This window comes from Halichoeres trimaculatus, unplaced genomic scaffold, assembly GCF_033239565.1.
Source record: "Halichoeres trimaculatus isolate MK-OKI-2021-1 unplaced genomic scaffold, fHalTri1.1 fHalTri1_scaffold_1, whole genome shotgun sequence".
Lineage (NCBI taxonomy): Eukaryota > Metazoa > Chordata > Actinopteri > Labriformes > Labridae > Halichoeres > Halichoeres trimaculatus.
Window position 1 is genome coordinate 21,789,568 of NW_027437179.1, and position 15,371 is coordinate 21,804,938.

The window sequence follows — 15,371 nt, forward strand, 5'->3', positions numbered from 1 at the left end:
TCCTGAAATCACCACGTCTGGAAAGTCTACGTCTCTAGTTTGCATAAACAATGTAGTTTCACTTCCCCCTTAATAAACATATCGTGGAGCTGGTTTCTATTTTTTTTCACAGCACTTTATTCTTTGACACGTTTCCTGAAATTTTCCTCTATCCAGATGTCAAAATGGGTAATTGTTTCCTTTCTCTCTCTTCAACTTATGCAGTACATAAGCATGCAACCAACACAACTCAACTCCACACAACTAAAGCAATCACACTAGAAGTTTTGTAAAAATTATTTATTTATTATTTTATTTTTTTAAAAACTACAACAAGTATTACAGAATTGAGTTATGCTATTGGAAAAGCAAACTTAGTGATTATAGTATGAACAAAGCTTGATGATCAAAAAAAAGCAAAAACCAAAGGTCTGACAAAAGTGAACTTTGATTTCTCATTTTTAACACAAAACCAATCGTGGGGTGCTCAGCACCCTTTGTTAAATAACTTTTTAGCTTTCATTTAGAACAGTTTTTACAAAAAAGGCTTGACATGAGTGAGAAACGATGCATATTTTTAAAAACAACTTATGTTGCTTGGGTATAAATAGTAAAAAAATAATAATTGCAAAGCAGGTAAAGGTAGAAAAATATGATGACGTATAGTATTACTGCTTCTCTTTGCACTCAGACTGAGCTTTTTCTTCTTCCACACACAAAGTTTCATTTTCCTCACTTTTTCACACTATGTTAAAAATCTCATTTCAACTGTTAGCTGCACATAGTTAATAATAAGCCTCAGTAATGACAGAAAGGTTAGACACATTCACTACTGTGGACTCCAAAGTAAGTGGTCCGAAGTAAGAAATGTTGAGAATATTTACTCAATGCATAGTGTGTCCAGCACAGACAAAACTCAAGCTATTCCATTTTAGTGCCTTAACAAAGTCCACATGTTGTTCAACAGTTCGTTCAGCAGCTGTGCGCTCTGCTGGGAAAATTTAGCCCTCCCCCCAATTCAACAAATACACAGAGAGGTAAAAGTTTGGGGCAGAGATGGATAACAGTGACTGTTATTCAGAGGGAATAATCACATTTAACGAAGGGATGAATTAAGAGTTAAAGAGCTTTAGATGAGGATCCGTTACGTCTGTGAAACTTTTAAATCCTTCAAATTGGAGGCTGTTGATCCCTCACTTAAATTCATCCAGGGACGCCAAATAGGTCAACTGTAAGCCCTTCCTTCAGGACAGATACATGCAAACCCACACACACCCACACACACACACACACACACACACACACACACACACACACACACACACACACACACACACACACACACACACACATAAACACACACTGTAGTGGTACTTAGAGATATAGTAGGGATCTGAGTGTAAATGAGCCTGAATGGTCTCTTTCTTGCTGGGTGTCTCAATGGCCCAGGCCAATTTTATCAGTACACAAGAATTTTTGCTGTGTCAAAAAAAAGCCTTAATTTCTTCGTCTGATGAAGTTTTAATGCCTTTGTTCTTACAACAGAAAAAGCAGAAAGTATCACTATTAGGGTCATCTGTACATCTGTAAGTACCCACATCTTGTCATTCATTTCTTTTGACCTTCAAACCTCATAACCACCTTCAGGATGTTTCTTTCCAGCTCAAACTTGGACTTAATAGCCTGTTTTACAATGGGATGGTTACACCTTAAACTCAATATCAATGTTAAAGAAAAGAACCCCAACATAGATAGGGTTCAGTTTTGTATTCAAAGGTCAAGGGTCCAGTTCTTTTACAATGCCACATCCTTGCAAAAACACTTTCATAGCTGCCTTTCTCTTGTGACACAATTTCTCAGGAATGCCTGAAGGGAATTTGAATACATCTGGATAATTTTCACAGTTTTTCACCATTTTCACCTTCAAAGAGAGAGACCATCTGCCATCAATTAGTGTTCAATCTGCCCTCACTCTACCTCTTACGTACCTGTTCATAATGCTGTCGTGAGAAGGCTGAGTTGACATCACACGCTCTGTAGAGACACGTGCAGGCATTATGTCCTCACAGTAAATGGTGGTGATGTGATTTCTTCCTGTTGAATGTGAGTTTACTTATAAATTAAGTTAGGGTTATTTTAGGGTTTGTTCTTGTTCTTTGCTATAAAGTCTATTTCTGTGTAAAAGTGAAGATTTTTTTCACTTTAGGCCTTTCATGCCTGTTTTCAAAGAGGACAGTAGATAGAGCAGGGGTGAGAGTGGGGAGTGACACAGGTAACCACATGGGTCCATACTGATGCACTGGAAAGCCGTCAAGCTTAATAAACGGGGCTAAAATTCTTGTAGGAAGATACTTGACAAATGAAAGTGACCCAGAAACTGCAGAACTGCTCTCTGTCTCTTCTGTCTGTTCTCTTTCAATGTTGCCAATGTCTCATGTGGACCAACATTTGCTCTACATACAAAAGGTCTAGTTTTTAAGATTCCTAGAGAGGACTTTTTTGTGCACCGGCTTCTTCCTGTCCTGAGTAGTGTCCTGATCGTGGTGAGTTTGAGGCGTCTTAGATTCATACAGCTGTTTGAGACCGATGGAGCTCTGCTCCTTGGTTGTTTCCCGCTGGGCCTGGCGTAGCAGACGTTTCATGGTCCTCACCTTTTCCCTCAGGTGGTCATTGGCTTTCTCCAAAGAGCGCACCTGCTGGGAGAGGGTCCTGACTCTCTCTTCCTCCTCAAAGAGAGCCTTCTGAACTGCAGAGCACAACAGCTGTTTAAAAAGAAAGAAAAGAAAGTTCTGTTGATTGATTCCATAAATTAAGAATCATAAATCACAAGGTGATTGAATCCATATTGAGAGAGGGCAACTGCCTGGACCCATTTGAAAACTTAAGTATTGATCAGTTGCTTTCAGGGTATCTTAAACTCTCTTTTTAACAACAACAAAATGTAGCTGTTTTCATTTCAGTCTCAGAAAATTTTCCAACAGATTTCTATCCCACACTTCTTTTTGAATGAAATCATTTTGTAAGTTCATCCAAAATGGCTCATTCTGGAGCCTGGTGTCAGATTTAATACGTGGTTGTAGATATGACGCAGCACCAGACAGACCTGCTGTTTTTGGTACTGGATTTACTAAGATAAGTCAAATGAGAGAGACCTTCTGGCTGCTCTTTGGGCTGACAAGCAATGCCAACAGCTCATAAGTCTTCCAGTATATTCCACTGTTTGTGAATGAGTTAAAGGAGAGAGCTTTTGGCTGGGTCCAGCACAAAAAGAAAGAAAAGGGAAATGGAAAGAAATCAATCATAATGAATCTTTGAGATTATACCTTTCTTACTGTGGAACACTCTGTGGAAATTTATTCAAAGACTCGAGGAGTTATGATGCACTGTATGCCAGTCACTTTATGCACAAGACAATCAACACAAGCCAGAGGTGATATCCTGTGTCTGTAGGTAGGGACCAAGATAAACTGGAGGTAAAGCGAGTGGTTACACAACATGATTTTAGTGAGACACCACTGTGACATGAAACTAAGGACATAACTGGGAACCTAGGGCTGACCATCCAAAGGCCCCAGATCGTCCTTAAAAATGAGCTCCAGCTGACTCTGACTGCATGCCTGTCTGCCTGAGTGTGGATTTCCTTCACGGATCCCAACGCTTCCACATGGGCCGGTGTGAAACACTGATGGATATACCCTGCCATCAGATAACAACCGCTGAGGGTTTCAAGGAAATGCTAAAAATGTGTGGCTGGCTGCAGGCCCATGACACTGGTTAGTACATTACTTTGTGAAATATTAGCTGTGGATTTTTCCCATGTGCTCTAACTTATGTCCCAGTGGTTTTAGGGGGAATGAAACGGTACGATACAGAGGATAAAGTTGAGGAGCAGATTTAGTTATGCAAAGCAGAGGGTTTGAACTGGCACATCTATTTTCTGTACATTCAGATATGACTTCCACTCAAACATATGACACAACTCTTTGGAGCTGGAGCTTTGACTCTGGTAATTACACTCAGAGGAGTCTGGAAATGATTCTGAGACACAGACATAGAAAAACAAACCCCAGAGTCAAATGCATGCTATATAAATAATAACATTTTGTGCTCCTATAAATGTGACATTGGTATTCAAACAGGGAGACAAAAATGTATCAATCCCCCAAACTAGTGTCTCTGTGGCAAGACGTTGTACATGGTGTCTATATCCATCTTGGTTGTTTTTCTATTGGAAAATATTAAGTATGCCTAATTTGCTTTCAGTGCCCTCAAAAATGCTCCTCTGCAGATGATGTGGTTTCGTCCACCTCCTCAGACCATAAGGGAAGGAGAACTCAGGAGAAGGGTCAGCACCTTCAAGTCTGAGTCTGGGTCCTTGCTGGGAAACAGAGGACGGCTCATTAGAATAGGAATGAGTTGTTGCCACTTGTGCAGGGTCCAATTACCTCCACTTTGCATCAACAGAAACATACTGGCCCTCATTTATCAATCTTATGAGGAAGCTGGCACAGATTTGGGTGTAGAGATGAACTAACTACAAAGTTCACGTGAGATTTATGAAACCTGGGCCAATCACAGACTTGATGCTTCAAACCTCGCTCAAGGTAGGGAGCTCTTCCCCAATAGAATTCAAATCTGGGTGAACTGGTTATAATAACTACCTTTGACACAGTATGTCAACAATTGAGCTATAGATATGGGATTAAAGTTGAACATTTCACAAATCATCATGGTAGATTAAGTATGGGTTAGTGTTCTGGAGCAGCAGGGATGGGACATGAGGTCAGTTTTCCCAAAATGGTCTTGTAATAAATTTTTTCCTGGGCTTTGATCAGGAAAGTCAAATCCATCTTTAAATCATAGAAATAATACAGTGAGCATTAAATCTATGTTTTGTTTTAAACCAGGGATAGAAAGTTTTAAGTTAAAGGGCTTCTGAAGAATCATATGTTAAAATAAAAGACTTCAGCAAATCTATTCTTATAGCTCAAAGGATAAGTCACCGTAACCATTTGTCGCAATCTACAAACAATATTTTCTATGTAGTAATGATAAAGATAGAAAATACTATAAAGAACAGTTACAGTCTAGCTTTAACCTTATTGAAGTGGCAATAAAAGTCAAACTCTCAAATAAAAACACTGCCTGGGTATGAATATGTATTAAAATAGAGAATCTCTTTTAAATAAACTGTAACAACAGAGTTGGAACAGCAACTACTGTTATTTCCTGCCTGTTTCAGGACTTAAGTGAGAAAACTAACTTTAACATTTACTTTCATGGTTAAGATTGAGAACAAAATACTTCTAACCCAGCGCTACTGATGTATTTTAAATTTTAATCACCTTAAGTAAAACAGTCAAAGCCTTGTTAAAAATTGTCCATAGCAGCAGCTGGTGATTCAAGTTCCAGATAAAGTTTCTATCAAAAGGAAGAATAAAACTATGGCTGAGACTGGCACTTAAGTACAACAATGTGCATATTCCGGATAAGCATATATTGTTATATATCTATGTTGCATCTGTTACCAAGAAGTACTGTGTCTGGCATATGAGAAGAACTTCCTCCACAGTAAGTAATGGGTAGTGACACAGATACCATGCTGTTAACCCACTCCATTGCAATTACTCAATGACTCCTCTTGGGAGCATGCACGACTAGTGGAACAGTGTGCTCAATCTGTACATGGTGCAGACCATGTTAGGTACCCAGTCTGTTTAAAAAATCCTCATAGTCTTTAAAAATGTTCTTCTCTTTTCCAAAGTGATGCATCCTTTGGACCAAGCCAAGTTTCCGTATCTTAAACATCTTTTTGTGGCACTTTTGGCCCTTATATTCACACCTTGATGCTCTCTTTCCCAATTGCACTATCTTCTGGCCAAAGAAAGCACCAGATTTGCTTTACTCAATGTGAGCCTGCTTCTGACCAGTTAAAAAGTCAAAACTTCTCAGATCATTTTAAGGCTTCCAGCCAATTTTACTTCCTTAGTTTCAGTCTATGAAGAACACACACACATGGTTTAATGTTCTTTTCCAACCAACACTAGCTGGAGGAGGAAAGGTCTGATTGCCTGTTAAAGCAAGAGGAAAGCTTCAAACTAAAGACTGTCTTGCACCAGTCCCAAAAGGGCCTGAAGAATCAGAAGTAGCAGCTGGAGGATGAAAGGCCTTGTCTACTGGAAGAGCAGAAAAAGACAACCTGCAGGATGAAGGCAGCTCTGGTACAAGCCCAGGAAGAAATGAACAAGCTGAAGTGCCTTTGGGAGAAAGAAAGGTCTCAACCCCCTGGAAAAACTGATGGAAAAGAGGAAAAAGAGAATGCGGACAGACCTGGAGACCAATGGGATCAGGAAAGGTGCCATCTTTTACTCTTATCTCATCAATGCAAATAAAGCACTGTCTTGTCTTGTCTTGTCTTGTCTTGTCTTGTCTTGTCTTGTCTTGTCTTGTCTTGTGTCTTGTCTTGTCTTGTCTTGTCTTGTCTTGTCTTGTCTTGTCTTGTCTTGTCTTGTCTTGTCTTGTCTTGTCTTGTCTTGTCTTGTCTAGGCTTGTCTCGTCTAGTCTAGTCTAGTCTATTCAAGAAAAGGAAACTCGCAGGATGAAGACTGCTCTCTGTCAGGTCAGAGAGGACCTGGAGAACTACAAACGCCAGAGCGAAGAGGAAAGACCAGACCATTGAGCCCCTTAACCCTCCTTTATTACCTGTGAACCGCCAGACTGCCTCCTCCTTCTCCCATCCAATATATACCAAGTATAGATTTTTGTTTCTTTTTTCTAGCACTGATGCTTTTTACAGTCCAATGCTATGACAGCCAAACATAAAAAATGATTTAGTATTAATTCTGTAAGGTTAATATCTGCAAATCTTTGGCTCACATTAACATTTTCTATAGGAGAAGGTAAAATTGAGTGGGAATCTTTTGAGTATGACACAGCTGAGCTTTGGTATCGAGTCAACTTGTGAATCTAGAAAATGCTTGGGCCTCTTTTAGGTTAATAGTGATGGGACCTTAAAACTGTGGGAAAATCCTGCTTGTTGAAATATTGTTTTTATAGCTGATAATATGTGGTGCTAATTCTTAGGTTGACTTATTGCCCCCTGCTTTATTTGGTTGACACTGAATTTTAAAATGTTATCTGTCCTGGTGTGAGTCTCGGTCAGTTGTCAAAACATTGGTCTTGCATGCCAGAAAGAACAAAGTCTGTTTTTATTTTGCTTGGAGGAAATCTAATCATGAGAATGATGTAAGAAACATAGCTGATACCTTAATGTCACTTGGTAATTATAATCACAGGCACTCACCCAAATGTTTTCTGTTAGAGGAAATATAAACCATGTTTTCTTCCTGTCTCACCACAGCAGATTTTTGCTTTCATGAGCAGTCAGCAAATGATCGGAAACAGGCAGACAAAGACTGACCTTATTCAGGGGGATTACATTAAAAGTTTGGATTCATTAAGGGAGAAAAAGCAGAGGAGAATGGCTGGGAAGCATCTTGCTGACACACAGACGCTGAGATGAGATAAAGGAAAACCACTGCACATAAGGAAGAACCAGGTGTTTGTGAGAGCAAGGACTGAAGTGCAGCTCAGTCTCCTGGCAGCAAGTCATAGTCTGAGCTTTTTAGTGTAATCCAGGAGCTCCCCCTTTTAAGAATTATCAGCTAAGTTTTATTTTATTTCTTCCTTTCAGTGTCCGGATGAGGACAAACATGGCATTGCTGTATATGATTTATAATATTTCAACAGGAAGAAATATTTTTTCCAGACACTAAAAGTCAATGAAAACTTCCTCTTTATTCAGCATCCATCACATCTTGTAGCTGTTTGGGTCTACATGTGTTACTGTTTCTTCTGTTATGAGCTTCATTTAGTGTGCTGTGCTCTATCAAAGACACGTGTCTACTTAACATCTTCAGAATTCAAACTCTCATCTTTCTTTGTGCACCAGTACTTTTTCATCACCACAGTGTTTGCCAAGGAGCTGGAAAAATGTTCTCCAAAGTAGATTTTTACTCTTTAACACAAAGTGCATTGTGTGTGTCCAAACCACAGCAAATGTTAGTTTGGTTTTCATGTGCATTAAGTATGTATCTCACTTGCCAGCTCCTTTGAAAACAACAGGATGCAACGATTGTGCACCACAATGCTTTGGGTTCACTGAGGTTCACTCAACCCTTTTTGCAAACCATTTGTGTGGCCACTAAGAGTATGCTTTGACTGGATCAAAACGCGTGAGAAAGAGAGTCATGAAGAGGCTCAGTGTTTAAAAGAGCTGGCTCTGGATTACATACCCTGCTGTCCTCTTGAGCCTCCCACTCCGGCGTATAGCTGTGGACCTGGGTACCTGGCGTACAGTTGGAAAACTGGAAAAGGCTGGCGAACATGCGGTGGATCTCTGCAGTGTCAGGAAAGATGGGGTCCTGGAAGTTCACTCCATGGGGTACTATGTTGTAGTTCTCATCCATTCTGCATGTAGCAAAAGAAAACGTATTGTAAAGCGGTATGAAGTCTGGTATGCACAAGGTCGAAATGTATCTAGGGGGGCAATTAAAGAAAAGCAAATGGACATCATTGTTTCAGTCCATGAAGTTAACTAAGGTTAGAGCTTTCCAATACATAAAAAAGTATCTGTGCCAAACTGTTTACAAATCCCTACCCTATTTTTATGCAAACTCCAGCACTTTGTGGATGAGTCAGACCACCAAATTACAAGCCAAAGGATTTACTGTGCATGTTTCATATCTTCTCCAAACGATTTAAAGTGTGTGAGGGAGGAAGTTTTGAAGCAGCGTGTTTCCATACATCTGGCTTCCATCTCATACCCCTCCAGGGACATCAAAAGTTTAGTTGTCCCTATCAATGACTCTGTGTGTGTGTGTGTGTGTGTGTGTGTGTGTGTGTGTGTGTGTGTGTGTGTGTGTGTGTGTGTGTGTGTGTGTGTGTGTGTGTGTGTGTGTGTGTGTGTATGTGCGTGCATGCGTGCGTGCGTGCGTGTGTGTGTGTGTGTGTGTGTGTGTGTGTGTGTGTGTGTGTTTGGCTGGGTATGTGTGCATGTTGAGAAAGCTGATGTTTTGCTTCAGCAGATGAGGTTAAAGGTCAGGTATAAGCACAGTGACCAGAAGGTCAGAGATTGTTGATTCAGAGGAAATGGACTCTACAATGACAGAAACAAAACTAAACAGAGCTCGCCTTCACTGGGGTTCAATATTTAGTTTTCTTTTGTCAGAGAGAAAAATCTACAAGTGGTGATCTCCGGGCTGCAGTTTTAAAGCTAACACAAAGCTTAAACAGAAAGTCCATCTCATTACTTGTTTGATTTTTTTTCTTGCTGGACTCATGTTTATCAAGCTCTGGGAGCTGATACCAGTGAGTCATTAGAAAGACTATTTTTGTCCGAGACAATATTGTAGGGGGTTTTCTATTACACAAAAGAAACGTCCACTGGAGACTGTGATGGGAACTCTTCAGTTTGGGTTTGCACATGTGTGCCTGGGACATGGCGTTTCATGGCGGTCACCATAGCGCTGCTTTGAAACTCAACACTGATCTGTTTTAGGTCTGAAAAGTAATCAGGATCAGAGCTACCACAGAGTTGGACATGTGAAGACAATTTGTCGGACCATTTTTTCATATCTTTCACTGTCTTTTAATTTTCACTGAAGTTGATATTTACTCTTTTCTTTACACAACTTTAAGAGTGTTAAGCTTTCCTCCTGATGTGCTGAAAAGATCAATACCACCATATTCACATGGCCACTTTGTAGCTATAAAAACAACAACAGATGGTTTGGCTTTGCTTTACATGAAGAGGCATCATTCCAAGGAAGGATCCCTCTCCACAGCTAATCCTGCCTCTTTTTAAAACAATGTTATCTCAAAGGTTAAATGCTCTTCTTCAAATCAAGCAACAACATCATTGGGAAAACATCAGAATGGGAAAAATTGTGATTTTGGTTACCATGTCCCTTTTGTATTAAAACAAATAAAAATTGCTATCCAGCTTCTTGATAAATGTGCCAAATTAATTGTTTTTTTGTTGTTGTTTTTTTTGCTTGATTTTTTCGGAATGTGTCTCAAGTTTACTGCACACATAAGGAAAATGCTAGTATAGCATTATTTTGTCTTTTGTAATCTAATACCCATCTGAACTCTGTTTGGTTTGCCATAATGGTCCACATCCTTTGTGGGCTGAGGTCCTCTGCGAAGGAAAATGTGGGTTTGCATTTTCTGAGGAGGGTCCCCCCTCACCAGTATGTTCTTGGTAAACACTGAAAAAGATTACTGCTTTGCCTTACTGGAGTAATCACAGTGTCTTAATTGTCATCATGTCTGCATTTATAGAGTGCTCTGATGTGACCGCAGCTTCAGGAAGTTTCCTGTGGTGGTCGCCGTGGCTAATTTCGGGTTTAATGACCAGATGTTTTCAACACCAAACAGGGGACAGAAAGTCATCCCTGGAAGTGTGATTAAGAAGAACTAATGGGATCGTCTCAAAAGTCTTCATCAGTGTTATAGATCACACATGCGAGTGATCATGTGTATATGAGGTGTAACGTACTATGAAGAATGGTATTGTAGTTGGCTCTGCAGCAGACCCCTGTGTGGAACAGCCAAACATTAAACTTCAGGAATGTTTTTCAGTACCCCCCTCTGAATATCTGACTCTTCATCACTCTCGGAGAGAGGGAGGAGAAATGTGGGATAGCTCAGTGAGGCCTGTCTGCAAAGGTCCCCTTTCTCCAGCAGCAAACTGCTGTGTTTCAGGACAAATGTTGGTCCTATCAGCTCTTTGTGTGCAGGTAACTCTCCTGGGTGTCTTTCCTTTTTGTCGTTTTACCTTCAAGCTGTTGCGAAACGTCTGGCTCTGTAATTACACTGGCTGGAATGCAATACACGTTTCCTGAGTAACACTGTTGTTTCTGTTCAACACAGACATTTAGGCATTAAGCTGCCACATGCAATTTTGAAATCTGAGTGGACGGTTTGGCAAGTCTTTAAATGTATTATTAACCTGGGATCAACAGGACTCTCTGTAGACAGATAGATACTGACTGAAAGAGAATATGTGAGGATGATGCCAAACCTCTGCTTTTGGCTACAAATGTTCCCTTATTAGCCCATGAGGGACTGAATCCTCTGACAGATCTGTGCACAAGTCTGAAGATTTGCTGACTCAATGGAGAAAAAGGTCAGGAACAAAGAGGACATCAGCCCAAATCTGTTGATTAATATTAATGAAAACACAGGGCTGGAAGATCTCTACACTCATACAATATATATTGTGATGATGCCCTGTAACCAGTTCAATTGGCATCCCCCCCTCTTTCCCCACTGGCTGCCAATTTTTAACCTACTAAATAATAACTGTGATATTACTGGCATTTCTTATTGTACCATCTTAAAATCTTCTTTCAATGGTAAATCATATCACACATTCAACACAACTGGAATTGGAAACAGTTCTTGCCTCACTAGATCAGTACACTACTGGTGTAGTTTCACTTTCTTGATGGACCCCTTCTCCCCCAGTGTAAACGCTGAACCCCATCACATAGAGTACACTGTGCCAGGGAGGCCACAGGCTTTGACAAAGGGACAAACAGTGGAGCCAACAATGATGTCATTAAAGTGTCTCATTGTGAGACTTGGAGACAGACTGAAGTTCCAGACAACACAGTCCCATACTCCATACTCAATTTCCAAAAGTAGTTAAACTAAGTGCTTTTTGGATTTGAAGCGCTCTACATTGAATTTCCAGTGTGAATGGATGGGGTGAAGCTTCAGCTGTTCACAGGGAATGAGAAGTGTGCAGGATACAGTGTTGACTTGATTGACCTCACAGTTTGTGTATTCAAGTAAAGTCAGGGCATGCAGATTTGATAATTAAACTACACGAACATGACTGATGTGAAGCACCAAGGACTGCTAGATCTGTCTGAATTACCATATCAAGAATACAAGTTACACAGCATTTTGTTTCAGGGGGTATTCTGGGGTGCCAAGGTTTAAACTTCTCATATTAAGACCTCCCTTACTGTCAACAAAGCCATCCATCAATTATCTTTTTTGGTCATTTGTTTTGAACTGTAGGTGTTTTGACTAAAACAGCACTCCACAGGGCTTATTTACTTTCTAGGATAGCAGTGTTTGCTTTGAATGCTACCGTTTCACCCAATGAAGGAGAAATGCAATTAAAAGCCACACTGCTAGTGTGGTGCACCTCACTATCCCACTTGCTTTGCACAGGCAGAGTAGTTGCTTGCTTGTTTAAAATAAAATAAAACACACACAATAAAATAATTCTCTGTGCATTTCATACAGTTTAAACTGTATACAAGCTGCACTGGTGTGTAGGAAGCAGTATTTAAAGTCAATTTGTATATCAGAGGATAGGGAGTGCTTCACTGATTAATGTAGTGATATTTTTTAACACATCCTAATAGAATGTAAGCAACACTTTTTTTTATCATGACAAAGTTTGATTTTTTCGAAAAATAGCAACTGTTGTCTCACTCTCAAGGAACTTGTAACAATGCCACACATTTTTTAAGTTTTACTGTATATTACAACTTATTTGTGAGCTCAAATTTATATGGGTAAGCAATTTCCTCTTAACTGCAACCCAATGTAGATTATACTATATCATCTTTGGGTAAAGTTGCACAAACAGCTTGAACCTGCTGTACAGCCCATGACAAATCAAATCCTCATGCTGGGGACCTTATAGGCTACAAAATTGTACTTGTAAGAAGGTCTATGTTGGACAGAGTTTTATCTGTGCAGACAAAATTAAAGGTTTTGCTGTAGTATACAACTCTCACAATTTTTCCCAGTTACATTTTTTCCCAGTTCAATAATTCAATTACAGAACCTGGCTATAAAAGGCAACTGGTTCTCACCTTAGAAAGAAGTAATAGTTGTTGTTTTGGGTGACAGTGTAGGAGAAGCAGTGGAAGTATCCCAGTCCGGTGACATTAAACCTGGACCCTGCGGGAACCTCCAGCATGCTGCCCCATGCCTGATCACAAAGCAGCTCAATCTCAGCGGAGAAGAACATGTTGGATTCGTGCTCTCTCGGCAGGTCGTTAAACCTGTACATGCTGTAGGTCTCCTCGTGCAGTGCCAACACCTTGGCAAAGACTATTATTTCCGCCAGCTCGGCTCGGCACGCTTCTGTCTGAGGTCTCCAGTCGTGGGGCAGTTGACATCCCCAGTTGCCATCAGGACCAGCCGCTGCCAGGAACAACACGACAATAATCCACATGATCCGACTGAGAGGAGACGACTGTGGGTCACTGGGGCTCACCGACTCTGGCGGGTGAGAACACACTAAGGAGGCAGGGCTCACAAGTTGTACATCAATACAGTATACACAAACCTCAATTTCTTCAGAGAAACAACTTGATAAAAGTCCAGTACAGATGGAAATTACTCTGCTCTGTGAGGTCCTCCTCCTGTTTTCAATTATACCTGCATCAGTGGATCATTTCATCCACGCCAGCATCTTCTGCAAAAAACTTTGCCTCTCACTTTCACAATTTGACCAGGAGAACGACGTGGACTCCACGCTGGGCTAAGTTTCCTATGTGCATTTTTTTCTAAACTGAGTCTAATATTCCAGCTTCAAAATTGGCATACTGCATCTAAACTGTCTTAAAGTCCACAGCCAACATAGAGACTCACGTTTACGATTACTTTTCAGGAAAGAACAGTGGTGTCCTCTAGCGACATAAAGTAGAATATATGCTCAGGTATAGTGGTGAATGCTGTGCCGTGGTTCGCTGGCCCAAAAGGACAGCTTGAGTTGGAAATATGAACCCTACGTAAGAGGCACCTGAGAGTCCGTCCTTGCTGAGGGATTACAAAACCTACAGTTTCACGTTAAGGCTTACTCAAAGGTCGAAGTAAGGAGTGGTCTTTGTTGATAAAGTCACGTCAGGTGTGTGTCGAAAAACTCTTCTATAGTTTCATAAAGAATAATCGACGTTTTATGTTTTATGTCTCGTCCAGCCTTGTATTATGTTCCTCTTAAATGTGTATAAGAAGAAAAAAAAAATCTGCTCAAGATAAAGCCGGATAAATAGAAACCTAGCATACAAAACTGGGGGAGCATTTTGGTACATTTCCGTAGGGCCAGTGGCGCAATGGATAACGCGTCTGACTACGGATCAGAAGATTCTAGGTTCGACTCCTGGCTGGCTCGTCCTTTTTCGTAGCTCCTCACAAGCTCTCCATACCCTTCATTAGGTGCAATATCACAGACTCGTAGGTTGAGTCTAATCTTTGGCTAGAGATTTGGTATACAACAAGAGTGTCTTAATATTTCAAAGTGCCATCCATTCAGTTCTACAGCAATGCGTTAACTTTGTTCCCGTGTTTTATTCGTTTGTTTATTCGTTGTTGTTGTTGTTGTTGTTGTTGTTGTTGTTGTTGTTGTTGTTTATATAGGTTTAATTAAAAATTACCCTGAAGATTTGTGAATATATTTAGACATAGGGATATAGATACAGATATAGATGAAGGTTACTCCCCAAAGATGATCCCATGTAGGCATACATTTACAGCAAGCCGCCTCAAGGTGGCATCATTGTAAATCATCCAGCTCTTACAGCACTGGGGAAAAAAACAGGTGCAAACGTTTCAAGTCCTGTCATTGAACTTTTGATCATTCTTGCCTCTCCTGGTTACACTAAACAAATACTTTTCTGATTTTCATTACAAATTATTTAAATTTTTCAAGCTACATTATTTGATCACTCTCTATTTTAATGCTATAGTTGTGTTTGAGTTTCTCCACATTATCCAGGTGCCTTGTCAGTAAATCACGTTAAATGAATCAAATAATGTCAGAATCATACTGCACCAAAATGATATGTGTAGACATTACAAAAGCTTCTTTTTACCTTTTGCAAACCAGAACATATTTATTAGACTGCGACGACCTCTTAACTCTCCTACATTTCCAAGACTTTGAGAACACAATCCTGACACCAATGTACTCATTTCCTTCTCAGAGCTCATTACAGATCTGTTCTGTTCCTTGCAGGAATGCTGCCAGTGAGGTGGTGGGCGTGGGATTCTCCCAAGTGACCAAAATAAAATGTGAGAAGCTGCACGGGGGCACCACACTCGAGTCTGTCAGCATCTGCAAAACAACATGGCTCCCACACTTTTGACTGTGATGCTCCTGGTTCCCTACATCTGTGAGGGTGGTGAGAAAAAAACTTGTTTTGTTTTTGTGACACAGCATGACTGATTTTTCAATCTGAGTTTTCCTTGGAATTCAACTCATATGTGTCTCCTTGTTTTTGTTTTGTTTTGTTTTGTTTTTGTAGTGCTGCTAAGAAAATCCACAGCAATGAGCTTCCTCCAGACAATAAAAGAGAAGC

General features: G+C 40.3%; 1 protein-coding gene and 1 non-coding gene across 2 annotated transcripts; one reads left to right on the forward strand and one right to left on the reverse strand.

Annotated features, from left to right (window-relative positions):
* Nucleotides 1–439: 439 nt before the first annotated feature.
* Nucleotides 440–13,360, reverse strand: ccdc3b (coiled-coil domain containing 3b). The gene is made up of 3 exons (XM_074675575.1): nt 12,882–13,360; nt 8,274–8,448; nt 440–2,741 (listed from the first exon to the last, which is right to left on the reverse strand). Exons 1-3 carry the CDS (start codon nt 13,244–13,246, stop codon nt 2,448–2,450), a joined length of 834 nt encoding a protein of 277 aa, XP_074531676.1. The 5' UTR covers nt 13,247–13,360; the 3' UTR covers nt 440–2,447.
* A 752-nt stretch (nt 13,361–14,112) lies between these two features.
* trnar-acg (transfer RNA arginine (anticodon ACG)) lies at nt 14,113–14,185 on the forward strand. The gene has a single exon. It is a non-coding gene; the product is annotated as a tRNA-Arg (tRNA).
* Nucleotides 14,186–15,371: the final 1,186 nt, after the last annotated feature.

Bases quoted from the DNA above. Each gene is read 5' to 3' on its own strand.
- ccdc3b (XM_074675575.1), bottom strand. From the start codon at position 13,246: ATGTGGATTATTGTCGTGTTGTTCCTGGCAGCGGCTGGTCCTGATGGC. The intron at 8,449-12,881 runs GTGAGAACCAGT...TGCTACATGCAG, and splicing joins AACTATTACTTCTTTCTAAG to AATGGATGAGAACTACAACA. The intron at 2,742-8,273 runs GTATGTAATCCA...CTTTTTAAACAG, and splicing joins AGGCTCAAGAGGACAGCAGG to CTGTTGTGCTCTGCAGTTCA.